Consider the following 12,140-nt stretch of genomic DNA (forward strand, 5'->3'; position numbering starts at 1 on the left):
CGGAGGCAGCCGCGTCGGGCGTATGAAGCCGCATCGGTTCCGAGGGACGCCGATCGGGCCCGTCCTCGGCCCTGGCTGGCCCGACCAGGCTCCGCGGAACCGCTTGGGCGCTGGCGGCAGCCGCGTCCGGCCGCACCAGGCCGTTCGCCAGTGCCCGGTGATGCAGCGACCCATCGTCCGGCCGTACCAGGCCGTTCGCTAGTGCTCGGTGGTGCAGCGACCCATCGTTCGGCCGCACAAGGCCGTTTGCCAGAGCCCGGTGGTGCAGCGACCCATCGTCCGGCCGCACAAGGCCGTTCGCCAGCGCCCGATGGTGCTGCGGTCCACCGGCCGGCCGCAGCAGTCCGTTGTGAGGCGCCTGGAGAGCGCCACCGGCAGCCGGCACCGGCCGAGCCAGGCCGCTGGTGCGCCGGACGCCCTGGAGCGCCGCCGCCGCTGCCAACGGCATTGCAGTGGGTCGCTGCTCAGCGCCGCGGGCGCTCTCGCCGGCCTCAGCGGCTGGTGGCAGACCGTCGTCACCGCCACCGCCAGCCGAGCGCAGAGGCGTGGACGTCATCGGGCCGGGCTGACGGCGGCGCCGGCGGCCGGCCGGCGGCGCTACACCGCTGTCGGACGAGGAACGACTGCCGCCAGAACCGGGCCGCGGCGGAGACGGCGGCGGCGGCGCGGCGTGCTCGAACGAGGAGTGACTACTTCCAGAGCCAGAGCGTGGCGGAGAGACTGGCGTCGGTGGCGCGGCGCGCTCGGACGAGGAGCGACTGCCGCCAGAGCCGTAGCGCGGCGGAGAGACTGGCGGTGGTGGCGCGGCGCGCTCGGACGAGGAGCGACTGCCGCCAGAGCCGGGTCGTGGTGGAGAGACTGGCGGTGGTGGCGCGGCGCGCTCGGACGAGGAGCGACTGCCGCCAGAGCCGGGTCGTGGTAGAGAGACTGGCGGTGGTGGCGCGGCGCGCTCGGACGAGGAGCGACTACCACCAGAGCCGGGCCGCGGCGGAGAGACTGGCGGTGGTGGCGCGGCGCGCTCGGACGAGGAGCGACTGCCACCAGAGCCGGGCCGCGGCGGAGAGACTGGCGGTGGTGGCGCGGCGCGCTCGGACGAGGAGCTGCGGTCTGCCGATCCCAACTGTCAACAACGGATGAGCACACGGTCACCTGGCCTCTAGATACTTGCTCAAATTCTCTATTCACAAATCACCTTACAATCACCCCACTGCGGCCGCACATTTTGCCTGTCAGCGTCTGGGAGAAAGGCAGCATTATCCGGTTTGGCATCGACGGAGTTAGGCTTATGGAAATAAGTTGGGCTTATGGAAATAAACTGCGGTGACATTTTCCCGACAAGAGTAATACGTTCTAATTCCATTTCTACGCTTTTAAACCAACTTAATGTCGTTAGAGAATCGCTTGACAATATGTCGTCTTACCGCGCCGCAATGCTTCAGACTAAGACATCGCCGCACAGGAGTTACAACTACGGGGTAATCATCTCTCCATAGGTTAGTGAAGCCAAGCGTTTGGGGCCCTATCACGGTGTGAAAAGTGAACTCAGTGCAAGAGAAAGATGCAACATGAATGAAGAACCCCGGTCTTTATAGCTGTAACGCTTAAACTTATTTATGCATGACCCCAACCCCTTTGCTTAGCGCTAGCGTTTCCGCTGCTCAATGCAATGCTGCAATTCTGCGGTCCTGAAGGTGCCCACGTCAGACGGTCGGCGTGCGCAGGTGGCTGGTCTCACCTGCTCCGCCGTGGCCAGGCCGGATCTGCTAACCACTGGACCAGGCACCTTTGCCGACCGGTCCCGGCCCTGCGTGTCACCCCGCTGGTCAGGCTCGGGGCCGGCCGAGCGCACGGGACGCCTCCCGCTGCCACGAGTCCTTGCCGTCGAACGTTCGGTTCAGGACGGCGTCCACGTCCGACTTCCACGTCAGCCGCCGGTACGCGCCTGACTTGCGGGTTGAGCGCACGCTGGCGTCGAACGTTTGGTTCAGGGCGCCCGCCGCGTCCTGCGTCAGATCCGGGCCGACGTCTCCGTGAAATACACCCTGAAGGGAGGCTTCTGCGTCGTACGTGCTGTTGAGGAGGCCGTTCGCGCCCGCTGACGCAATAGCTGGGCCTTCAGCATCGAAGGTCTTGTTCAGGACGTCGGTGTCGAACGTGGAGTTGACACGGCCGAGAGCACTGCTGGCTCGGCTGTCGGGGGCGTCGACGTCCCATGTCTGGTTCAGGGAGACGCGGGCACGGCGCACCGGCCGGCCGGCTGTGACCAGCGGCGAGTCGCCCCGCTGCTGGGTCGTGCTGCCGGTCAGCTCGCGCTGCTCCCGACAGGGGCCGTCACTGGTGTCCAGCCACGCCTCTGCGCGGTCGGTGCGGTCCGGCCGGGCGTCGCAGCGGAAGGTGCGGTCCAGCGCGGCACGGCCGGACGCATGCCGCGTGGCTGGCGGGGCCGGGGACGACCGGCGCCGTCGCGTCTCCGACGGCGACTCGTTCGCCAGACACGGCCCGACCGATGGTTTGAGCACGCGGTATGTACCGCGCCAGCTTCCGTCCACTCCGTAGCCGCCGGTCGCCGGCCGGGCGGCGTCGGCGCCCCACGGTATCAGCTGCAGTGGTCGGTGGCGGCCGGGGTCAGCCTCGCCCGCCGCCACCAAACGCTCGGCCGCCTCAAACTGCAGGCTCTCGTACTCCTCCTGCGTCTGCAGCTCCAGCTGGCGCAGCTCAGCCGAGGCCTTCTCGCAGAGCGCTGCATATGCCGTCGAGACGGGGAGTGCGGCCGTCGAGACGGGGACGACGTCCGGCACCGGGCCGGGCGGCGCCGGCGCCGGCGCCGCCGACGGCTGGACGCCAGACGCCAGCATCGCGGCGCCGGCCGTCAGGCGCTGCCAGCTGTCGGCCATGCCGGACGACTCGGCCGCCGGCTCGTCTGCGGACGGCCGGCCAGCCGTCATGGCTGATCAGACCCCACATCGCCACATGGAGGCGCTGACATCGGCACAAGCCACGACAGCAGCACAGCGGCAGATCAGCGTAGCAGCAGCAGATCCCACGACGCCGGCGCCGACATCGGCACAGCAGCACACGCCAGCCGAACGTACCACACAAAACACGGGCCTACGTGAAACGACGTGCCTTTCATGGCGGTTCGATACCAGGCCGTAGCGGCGCCGAAGATCCTACACGTATACCGTCAGTTCTACGGCCAACTATTTGTCGTCCGATAATAAAACATGCAATCAGATTTTTAGCCCCGATTCAAAAGGTCGCTGGCAGGCTGTTGGTTCTCTGGTTAGGTTTTCCATCGACTGTATGCAGTATCATCACCAACAGCTACATATTAGCAGGTGTTTTTCCAACCTCCATGTTAATGAAACCGGCTACGAAGTACCAAAAACATAAGCTGCTGAACAGTGTCATTTGCCAACACAATTACTTGCCATGCCACTACATGTAACAACAGTTTTTGCTCACCCCATCAATCGCCAAAGCCCGGCACTCACTATGCTGCGCACCTTATGCTGCGTACATGGTAACCCTTGGCAGTCAATGGAAACGCCATGTGTCCTTACCTGCCTCCTTAGCCAACGTCGCGAACTCCTCGGCCAGAGCCAGCGCCTCCATGAATATGAGACTGTCCGCATCCCCGCTCATCTGGGGGAGGTCACGCGAGTCTATACACAGCCCCCAGTTGCATCAGCGCCATACACGACCGCACATTACTCTAGCTGGGAGAGCAATGAAACATTCTGGACTTTGATGAAAACATGGCAGCCTGCACTGTTATTTATTCTGTTTTATTTGTATTCAGTGACGACACTGAACTGTCTCAGAAGACTGAGGTACGACCGTGACAATCAACTGAGGTGAGACTGTCACGCTGTACCGACGCCAGCTTGTTCCCACTAACTAGACTGGACACCATTTTGGCCTTCTGAGCTTTTTGTTCATTTTATTGAATTGTGATTTCAAGGCGATGACATCATCTAGGTTTGAGATCTGGACCTTGTCACCTTCTTTTGCTTTAGGAAACTCTGCCTAGGGTTGTGCTTGATGCTAGCTTTACATTACAACGTTACACTAACCTTAATATTTTTGGGTAATTTTGACCTTCTCAACATATAGGTTCCTTGATTCTATATATCCTAAATGACGTTTAAAGTAGGTAAAGTAACTTGGTTGAACCTGGTTGCATTAGTATGTCTGGGGGAACTTCAGACATTGATCGCGAGTTCGAAATTGTTAAACCTTATTCGACTGGAATGTCACGACCTAGAAACCCACAAGTATCATACAAATGAGGTCATATGGAGACACAACTACCATGTGCATTTTGGTGTCTCTAGCCATCTTAGTTTTTGGGATGCTAGGGGTTCAAATTCCCCCCCCCCCACCCCCACCCCCTCCTCCACCCAAACCAATCCCAACTTATCCCAACCCGAGCGCGTCGCCGTTCAACTGGCCGCCCGGCATGTGTCGACGCCATCTTAAAACGACATCAACTTTATATAGGACATCAAATTCAACCGAAATCAATCTGTGATATTATGCTTTCACTCCAAGAAAGTGATCATCTGCCTTCAAACAACAGTCCATCCAACTCCAATAACCAGCCTCCACCCCCCTCTGACTCTGACCGGCTATATCGGCAGACCATGACTGGAGCGTCAACAGCCGCCATTAGTGCCACACCGAAGCCGCCGCCAGACCCCACTAGCCGCTGGACACACGACACCACTACCCACCGAGAACATGTCGTCAACCGAAGCCGCCGCCAGACCCCACTAGTCGCTGGACACACGACACCACTACCCACCGAGAACATGTCGTCACTGGCGGCCGAGCACAACAGCGCGCTGCCTGCCTCCTTGTCGGCGCCACCATCCGCCTCGCGCGAGCCCTTCTCGCGGCTCTCCAGGAGCAGGTCGAACGTGCTGCCACCACTGGAGGGCGTGTGCACACAGCCAGGTGATGACAGCATTGAGTCTGACAGGACTGTCTTAGCGCCCATGACCGGCGAAGGTGATGAGCTGTGCCGGTTGTCCATGGGCCAGCAATGATCTGCAGGCAATATGCTGCTGTGAGGTCCTGGCAGTGATACCATGCTACCATCCCAACAAAAGGCAGCAATGGCACCCTGCCGTTCAGTTGCAGTCATAAAAATGATAGATCTATTTTCAGGAGATGAGAATATGCATGATAGCGCAAAAGACTGTGCTTCATGCATTCCAACAGCCATCATTCAGGAACCTTGACCAGTCTGAAACATGGAACATGCTGCAACTAAATTTTTATCAACCTGGATGTATAAGAACATGTCTGAAGAACAAAAGCCTTTAAATCAGAGCTTCAGGTACATTTCCACAGCAAAAAAGATACCTTTAGGTAAAGCTTTCAACACAAACCAAAAATATTGAACAAAGGTTACCATGTGCTATTCTACATAACAAAGTGTGTTGGGTTGAGTCTGGGCAGAAATGTTGTGTAGGGCAAGCACATACCTAATCATACATTTTGTTTAACGAGGCACAAGCTATTGAACATGCTGCAAAACTGAGCTACAAAGAATAAAAACAAGACAACACACTACCTGGAGTCCTGAACCAAATAATAGGACCCAATTCAGTTTCAGGTAATGTACATGTGATACTTTGATCAATGTTCAAAAGGTTTATGATGCCTGCTTTTAGCATGCTAGACATCATCCATGAGCCTTGGGCATACCTTTGGAATGTCACTAAAACAAGAAGCCAGTAACAATGAACAAGAAATGCTTTAGACTAATAAAAAGGCTTTGTAAAAAAGTCATCAAAACTCATAAGCTCCTAAATCTGAGACTTGGGCATAACATGTTTAGCTGTACTTAAATGAGGTATGTGTGTGTGATTGGGGCTTTAGGACGCACTCCATAGCCAGCAGTGCTAACCAATGATAGTGTACATTGCTAAAAAGAACAGAGGGCCTCACTGCACTACATGTATACAGCAATAAGAAAACAAATCTAGCAGGACTCATGCACTCAATGCAATCCAGCAACAGTTCACACATTCTGAAGGATCATGGAGTTGCATTTCATGCATGCAGGAATCCACATGCCTGCAAGTGTTGTGACTTGTGCAGGGGAAATATATGACCACATCCTAGACTACCTGTATTTCCATCCAAATGGCAAAGTACCCAGCAGAGTGGGAATATGGTTCTGTGTGTAATGCCATTGGTGACCTACAACACCTTCAGCTGCCAGGCCTGTATGTGTCACCTGCCACCTGAAGGACAGGCACCATTGCTGGGTGTATCAGGGGATTCTTACATGTTTGTTTGCACATGCAGCCACACACAACCCACCCCCAAAGTTAGACCAGTATCACTTCAACAAAATACCCAAGGCATATGTCACATCATTTAGCCATGAAACACTTCTAAACCTGCAAAACCATAAACTGAACTGAAATCAATCAAAGTCAACCAAAAATCAGCCAAAAACTGAAAATGGGATGGATATACTCATGTACCTATTGATAATGCCACCTTTCAACTTCAACCCCCGACACTTTTAACCCCAGGAGTAGGACAGGGTAAATGAAATGTTTTGTATTCTACAAAGACGAAATCAAAACAGTCTTAGGGGAAAAGCCACTTCATCTCCAGCTTAAAAGCAGAAAACTGACATTCGGGGCGCACCGCTCACGCAGAACACCCCTCCACGCCCAACACTCCGGCAGCAGCGGGCCAATCGAACACTGCAGTGTGGGGGGGGGGCCTTATATTGACAACAATGAGCTCTCACCAGTGTTGTGGGCCATAGGAGAGCCTCTTTTGCTAGCAACGATCCCAAAGTGACGTCAATGGGGGTCAGCCGTTGGGAGTCGCATAACAACAACCCAACGACTGTCTTGATTTTCAAATATTGTCGAGTCAGGGTTGACCGGCTAGGCGGGGTAGGGGCCTGTTGACTGCGGTCTTAAAGTGTCATTGGTCTGTAGATTCTGAAAAGTCAATGCCACAAAAATTCAAAGTCAGCTAGAACAGGCTAGTCCAGCAGCGGGCCAGAAACTGCTGGAGAAGTGCGGATCTCTGGTTCATGCTTGTGTAGGAACAGGGGGGATGGCGGTAGGCCAATGCCCCCCCCCCCCCCCCACTCTTCAACGTGGGGGGCCAGCAACGATAGCTGCCCCTCCCCCAACTCTTCAGATTTAAGTTGTGTTGAGCTTACTTTTGTACGACCATAAACATGCATGCCGACTTGCCTAGTTCACCAGCCATCTTCCCGAAGATGCGTCATGTTTTTTCGTTTGCTCGTTGGCCAGCGCTCAGCGTCACAGCCGCGGGGCCAACACCACGCGGTCTTTGAGGTCTGCGATGCCGGGTGTCGGAGCTGTTGTTGCTTACATTTGCGCGCGCGCGCATGCTCAAAACTACGGTTCATAAGTTGTACCACGAATCGAGTTGGCCACGACTCGGTATTGGTCACTAGGTCAACGCCGCGCAGCCACCGTAGACTGCAACGCCTGGCGTCGAGGTTTTTGTCGCTAACATTTGCGCGCGCGCATGCTCTAAACTATGTAAAGTCGCATCACTAATGAATTAAGTGTTCAAAGCTACTTCTTTCAGAAGCGTTGTCATTTTCATCCACACGTTGGCTACGGCTCAGTATTGGCCACTGGGCCGGCGCTGCGCGGTCTACGGAGACTGCAACACTTGGCGGCGAGGCTTTTGCTAAGATTTGTGAGCGCACATGTTCAAAACTGCGTTACATTATTCGCATCGCTAATCATTCTGAATTAACATTGAAAATTTCTCCACAGAAATGGTTTGGCCACATCAATACACATTTTTACACATTTCTATTTGCAATCTATCTTCGCAGGATCTTCAATATGGCTAAAGAACCCACACAAAAATCTGACGAAGGTTCTGAATTTAATCGGTTTAGAAAGAGTCCGCCGAACCAACCACGCCGGTGATTTGTTTCAAGCAGTTGTTCGACGCCTGATCTCTGCAGCTTTGGACTTCAAAATACATACGGAGTGGATCTCGCGGTAGCTTCTGCTTTCTGTTTCTGTTCTGGTTATAAGGTAAAAATAACAATGAAACGAAAATATGATTGTCCCTTGTTAACAGCCAAACTAAATCCGGCGACCTTTTTTGAGAGGTCACCATCAAGTTGGCTTTTGTGAACCTTGTGCCGCCTTGGCAAGGCTATGGTTACGCCTCGCTGTCATACAAACGCCGGCTGCGTAAATGAGGCGCAACTGAATGTCCGTTGGACCAATTCATGCCTAGGGCGGCAGTTTCCCGAAAGATTTTCTGCGATGGTGTGATGTAAGCGAAGATGATTCGGAAAAAGATACTGCTGTGGGTGTCCAATCTATGTTTTGCACACCAATAAGTAGAAATGCTGATCCATAAATATGCAGCAGAGCAGCCATACGATCAGTTCGCAGTCAGTTCTGGGGGGGATAGCTGGGCCAGATAAGGAATATATGACAGAAGAGTCTTTATTCTGTGACTTTTTCAGACTTCACAGAATTCAGACGCACTTTGGTAATCGATTCGCATTCAAAATTCTGACCAGCCGACGTCGAGGTTGCATTTTGCTATCTACCCTATGCAGGTAGATGCCTCCCCAAAACGCCCACCCGCTCGTGAAATTTCGCTTCCCCAGGGAGAGCGATGTTGAAATGGACGAAAAATAGTGGGAAGGTGGGTAGCCTTCTATACCGAATGACATAGATGAGTCGAATGGTCAAGATTGGGCACCAGTGCAAAACAGCTGTGGATGTATATCTAGCCAGCAATGACATTCCATGAGTTCCAACATATGCTACATCAATTAAGAGCAGACAATAGTCTCCTTTCCTACTCCACCCCCCACCCTCCCGATCACCCGGCTTGCTTCCTAGAAAAAGTTCTTCAAATATACTCTGAGCATGCCCCCTCTCCCACACTTTTTGAAATGTCCCACGCCTATGCTCTGGTTTACCGGGTCTGGAAATGTGGACTCTGGTCTGCTGCTGCTGGAGTGCGTATCAGGGTCTACCGCTGCTGGAGAGGAGGGTGCCGCGTCCGGGTTCTCTGCTTCGCTGGATTGCTCGCTTGGGTCTGCCTTTGCTGGAGTGCGGCGCCTGGGTCTGCTACGGCTGGAGGAGGAAAGTAGGGCTCCTAGGTCTGCAGCAGCTGGAAAGAAAGAGTGGGGATCTCGGGTCTGTCGCTCTTAGAGGGGGGAGTGCGGTACATGCGTCTGTGGCTGCTGCAGGAGGAGAGTACGGCGCCGGGGTCTGCTGCTGTTGGAGGAGAATGCAGCACCCGGGTCTTCCGACAGCCCCCCTGGAGGAGCAGAGTCCGGTTCCGGGTCTTCCATTGTGCGCTACTCGGATTTGCATGTCTGTGATACGCAGATCGCATGTCATGTCATGACATGTCATGACATGTCATCGATCAGCCGTTGTCGGAGGAGTGCTTGGCACCCGGGTATGTCGAGCTGCTGGGGGAAAAAGCTCCAGTGAAAGAAGAACACAGCACCTAGGTCCTCGAGGGTCGCAGTGACCACCTCAGCCAGCAATTATCCCGCCCCGGCTTAGAAGCAGCGCACCCCAGCCTCCAACCGGGACCCAGTTCCTTGGCTAAAACCGGCTAAAGCGACTGTGCGGCCGTCCCTCCAGAGAGAATCCAGCCTTGACATCGCGCTGACGCATCAGGCATATCGGTGACGACCGTTTGCTGTTTAGCTCCTAACATCCATTTGACTCGTCCAGCGCTCCTTGTCTAATCAGCTCATCAAGCTCCACTTTACCTCGTTTTGTAAGATATGCACATATTGAGCACATTCCCCATGGAGAATGTGATGCGTTTGCAATGCTGTGTGCCCCAGATGACCGTCAAACACTGTAGTAGCATTTTCGGGGGCTCAGAAAAATTGTTTTCTTTCGGCCACGACTGATCCTTACCTCAAATACAACTTCCTAATTTCTATGAACGTCAAACTCACCATCCGATTTCTGTTGCGTATTCAAGTAAATTCCCTCATAAATACTATCTTTAAATGCTCTGGGGGAGAGAGAGAGAGAGAGAGAGAGAGAGAGAGAGAGAGAGAGAGAGAGAGAGAGAGAGAGAGAGAGAGAGAGAGAGAGAGAGAGAGAGAGAGAGAGAGAGAGAGAGAGAGAGAGAGAGAGAGAGAGAGAGCAACTGCATTGTAAGCAGTTACCCAGTTTGCAATGAGTTTGATGAGTTTGCCTCCCCAACCTTTTGGAACGCAGGTGGATGCAGTTCACATAGGTGGGAGCTAAGGATTGTATGAATGTGAAATGTAATTTCTAAGAAATATTCCTGAACTGAAAAGGAGCTGAAAAATCGAGCTTTGATGGCATGTCCAGCCATCTGCTACTAGTGCTGACTCATTAATCCGCACGTTCAGAACCCAGCGTTTGTAACCTTCCTGTATTAATGTATTTTTGCTTTTGTTGAATTATATACGTTTTTAATTACAGCATTCACGTGTCTTGTGGGCTGTAGTCCACTGCTTTGGTATGTTGTTATTAAGCGATGTCTCAATTTCTGCAGCCTGCAATGGTTTGCGTTATTTTGTCACGATGTCTTGTCAGTGCACTATCGCTGAATGCAAACAACGGTAACGTGTCCACGCCATTTTGGAGGACTGGAGTTATTTATGTGATTCGACGCAGCTCGAATCGATGTACATTGCAATGCAAATAAAAAACTGGAAGATTTGTGCTCAATATAAGTCCTTAATTTGTTAAGCAGCTAAGCATGTTGAATTAACCGAAACCTTATAATGTTACTTATGTACAGCCTCATCTCACTTTTGTCCGTTCCGATGGCTCCGCTGGTTAGAGCGCATGCCTTCCGATCCACCCATCCGTGGTGGGGTGGGCTCGAGTCGCTTTATAGGTGCTCGCTGTTTGCCCTTGACAGCTATGGCCTGCGGCCGGTGGCAGCGGCCGCACTAAAGCTCAGGAGACGGCAGAGGGCAGGAAGGATTGTGTCGAGCATTGCCGCACGACTTTTGCCACCAAATTCTACCCTTGGTTGACATTTTGCGATGGAATGGTAGGGCCAGGGCTCACATAACAAGCAATGCTTAGTGCGAGCTCTGGTCCCAGAATTCCTTCCTTTTACAGGATTTGGTTAAAATCTTGGAAGCAAAATAGTTTACCTGATGGCGCTTAAGCGCTCGCCATGAGAAGACAGAACGGTCTAAACAAAGTGTGACAAATCTATTCATCTTGCACGTTGGGGGAAACCTTGAAATGTGCCGACCTACACTTTGACGTAAATACTCAATGGAACAGTTACACCGACTAAACCGATAGCGGAAAACAACCACCACAAAAACGAAACACGCCATGGTGAACACGCTTGACGCGAGTGCTGCTTTCCAGCGTGCAGCCCATCTGGCATACAAGCGGAACCTTCAAAACGCTCGAAATGTAAAGGGTTTGTAAGAAGTTTGTAAATGTAAAGGGTTTGTACGAAGTGAACACATCAATATGCTCCAATGAGCGAGGAAGACAGAAGTTGGCTCGTGTGGTTAGCTTCACAAAATTCCCTTCCAGGCAGTCAATATTTACCAGGTCAGGAATGCCACGTTTTTAAAACGATTGACTATGTATATATATATATATATATATATATATATATATATATATATATATATTTGAGTTTTGCTCCTTGATCCTCAGTGTGGATATGGACCGATGAGGACATCTCAAAATTACCTTGAGCGGTAACTTTGAGATGTCAGGACTTTTTAACGGACGCCGCCTTGTACGGTTGTGGATATTTTGATGCTCGCAAATTTAAAATAGACCAATGTTTTATTCTAATTGCTAAGTTAAGTTTTTGGCAATATGGGGTTCTTTTTTGTTGACTGCTTTTGAATTTGAAAGCCATACGGTATTGCAAAATAAACGCCATTTTCGATGTTCTAGTCCCGTAATTGACCATGTGACGTGTTTTCAGAAGAATTGAAACTCGTCGCTGAATAAATCGCCGAACAAGTCGCCACCTTCACAGAAATTGCGCACAATAAGATAAGCTCGTGCATAAAAATGGCAGATATACGAATCTAAAAACCAACTGACCGGAACGCGAGGATTTTTTCTAAGGGATCCCAAACTCACAGGGCCCCA

General features: G+C 52.7%; 1 protein-coding gene across 5 annotated transcripts; it reads right to left on the bottom strand.

Moving 5' to 3' along the window:
* Positions 1-1,037: 1,037 nt before the first annotated feature.
* LOC119113112 (uncharacterized) lies at positions 1,038-6,843 on the bottom strand. Of its 5 annotated transcripts, none has more exons than XM_037237446.1 (5): positions 6,779-6,843; positions 4,808-5,052; positions 3,564-3,645; positions 1,736-2,920; positions 1,038-1,120 (listed from the first exon to the last, which is right to left on the bottom strand). In XM_037237446.1, the coding sequence occupies exons 1-4, from the start codon at positions 6,792-6,794 to the stop codon at positions 1,824-1,826; spliced, it is 1,440 nt and encodes a 479-aa protein (XP_037093341.1). In that variant the 5' UTR covers positions 6,795-6,843; the 3' UTR covers positions 1,038-1,120; positions 1,736-1,823. The 5 variants fall into 5 exon arrangements, with proteins under 5 accessions (XP_037093341.1, XP_037093342.1, XP_037093344.1 ...); XM_037237447.1 differs by lacking the exon at positions 6,779-6,843 and adding an exon at positions 6,660-6,741; XM_037237449.1 differs by lacking the exon at positions 6,779-6,843 and adding an exon at positions 6,673-6,728.
* Between the last annotated feature and the right edge of the window lie 5,297 nt (positions 6,844-12,140).

Source organism: Pollicipes pollicipes, unplaced genomic scaffold, assembly GCF_011947565.3.
Source record: "Pollicipes pollicipes isolate AB1234 unplaced genomic scaffold, Ppol_2.1 Scaffold_7261;HRSCAF=8764_pilon_pilon_pilon, whole genome shotgun sequence".
Classification (NCBI taxonomy): Eukaryota; Metazoa; Arthropoda; class Thecostraca; order Pollicipedomorpha; family Pollicipedidae; genus Pollicipes; species Pollicipes pollicipes.

Excerpts from the sequence above, each read along its gene's own strand:
- LOC119113112 (XM_037237446.1), bottom strand. Across the intron at positions 3,646-4,807 it reads CCAGTGACGACATGTTCTCG|ATGAGCGGGGATGCGGACAG; the intron begins GTGGGTAGTGGT and ends GACCTCCCCCAG. Across the intron at positions 2,921-3,563 it reads GACGTTGGCTAAGGAGGCAG|ACGAGCCGGCGGCCGAGTCG; the intron begins GTAAGGACACAT and ends GGCCGTCCGCAG.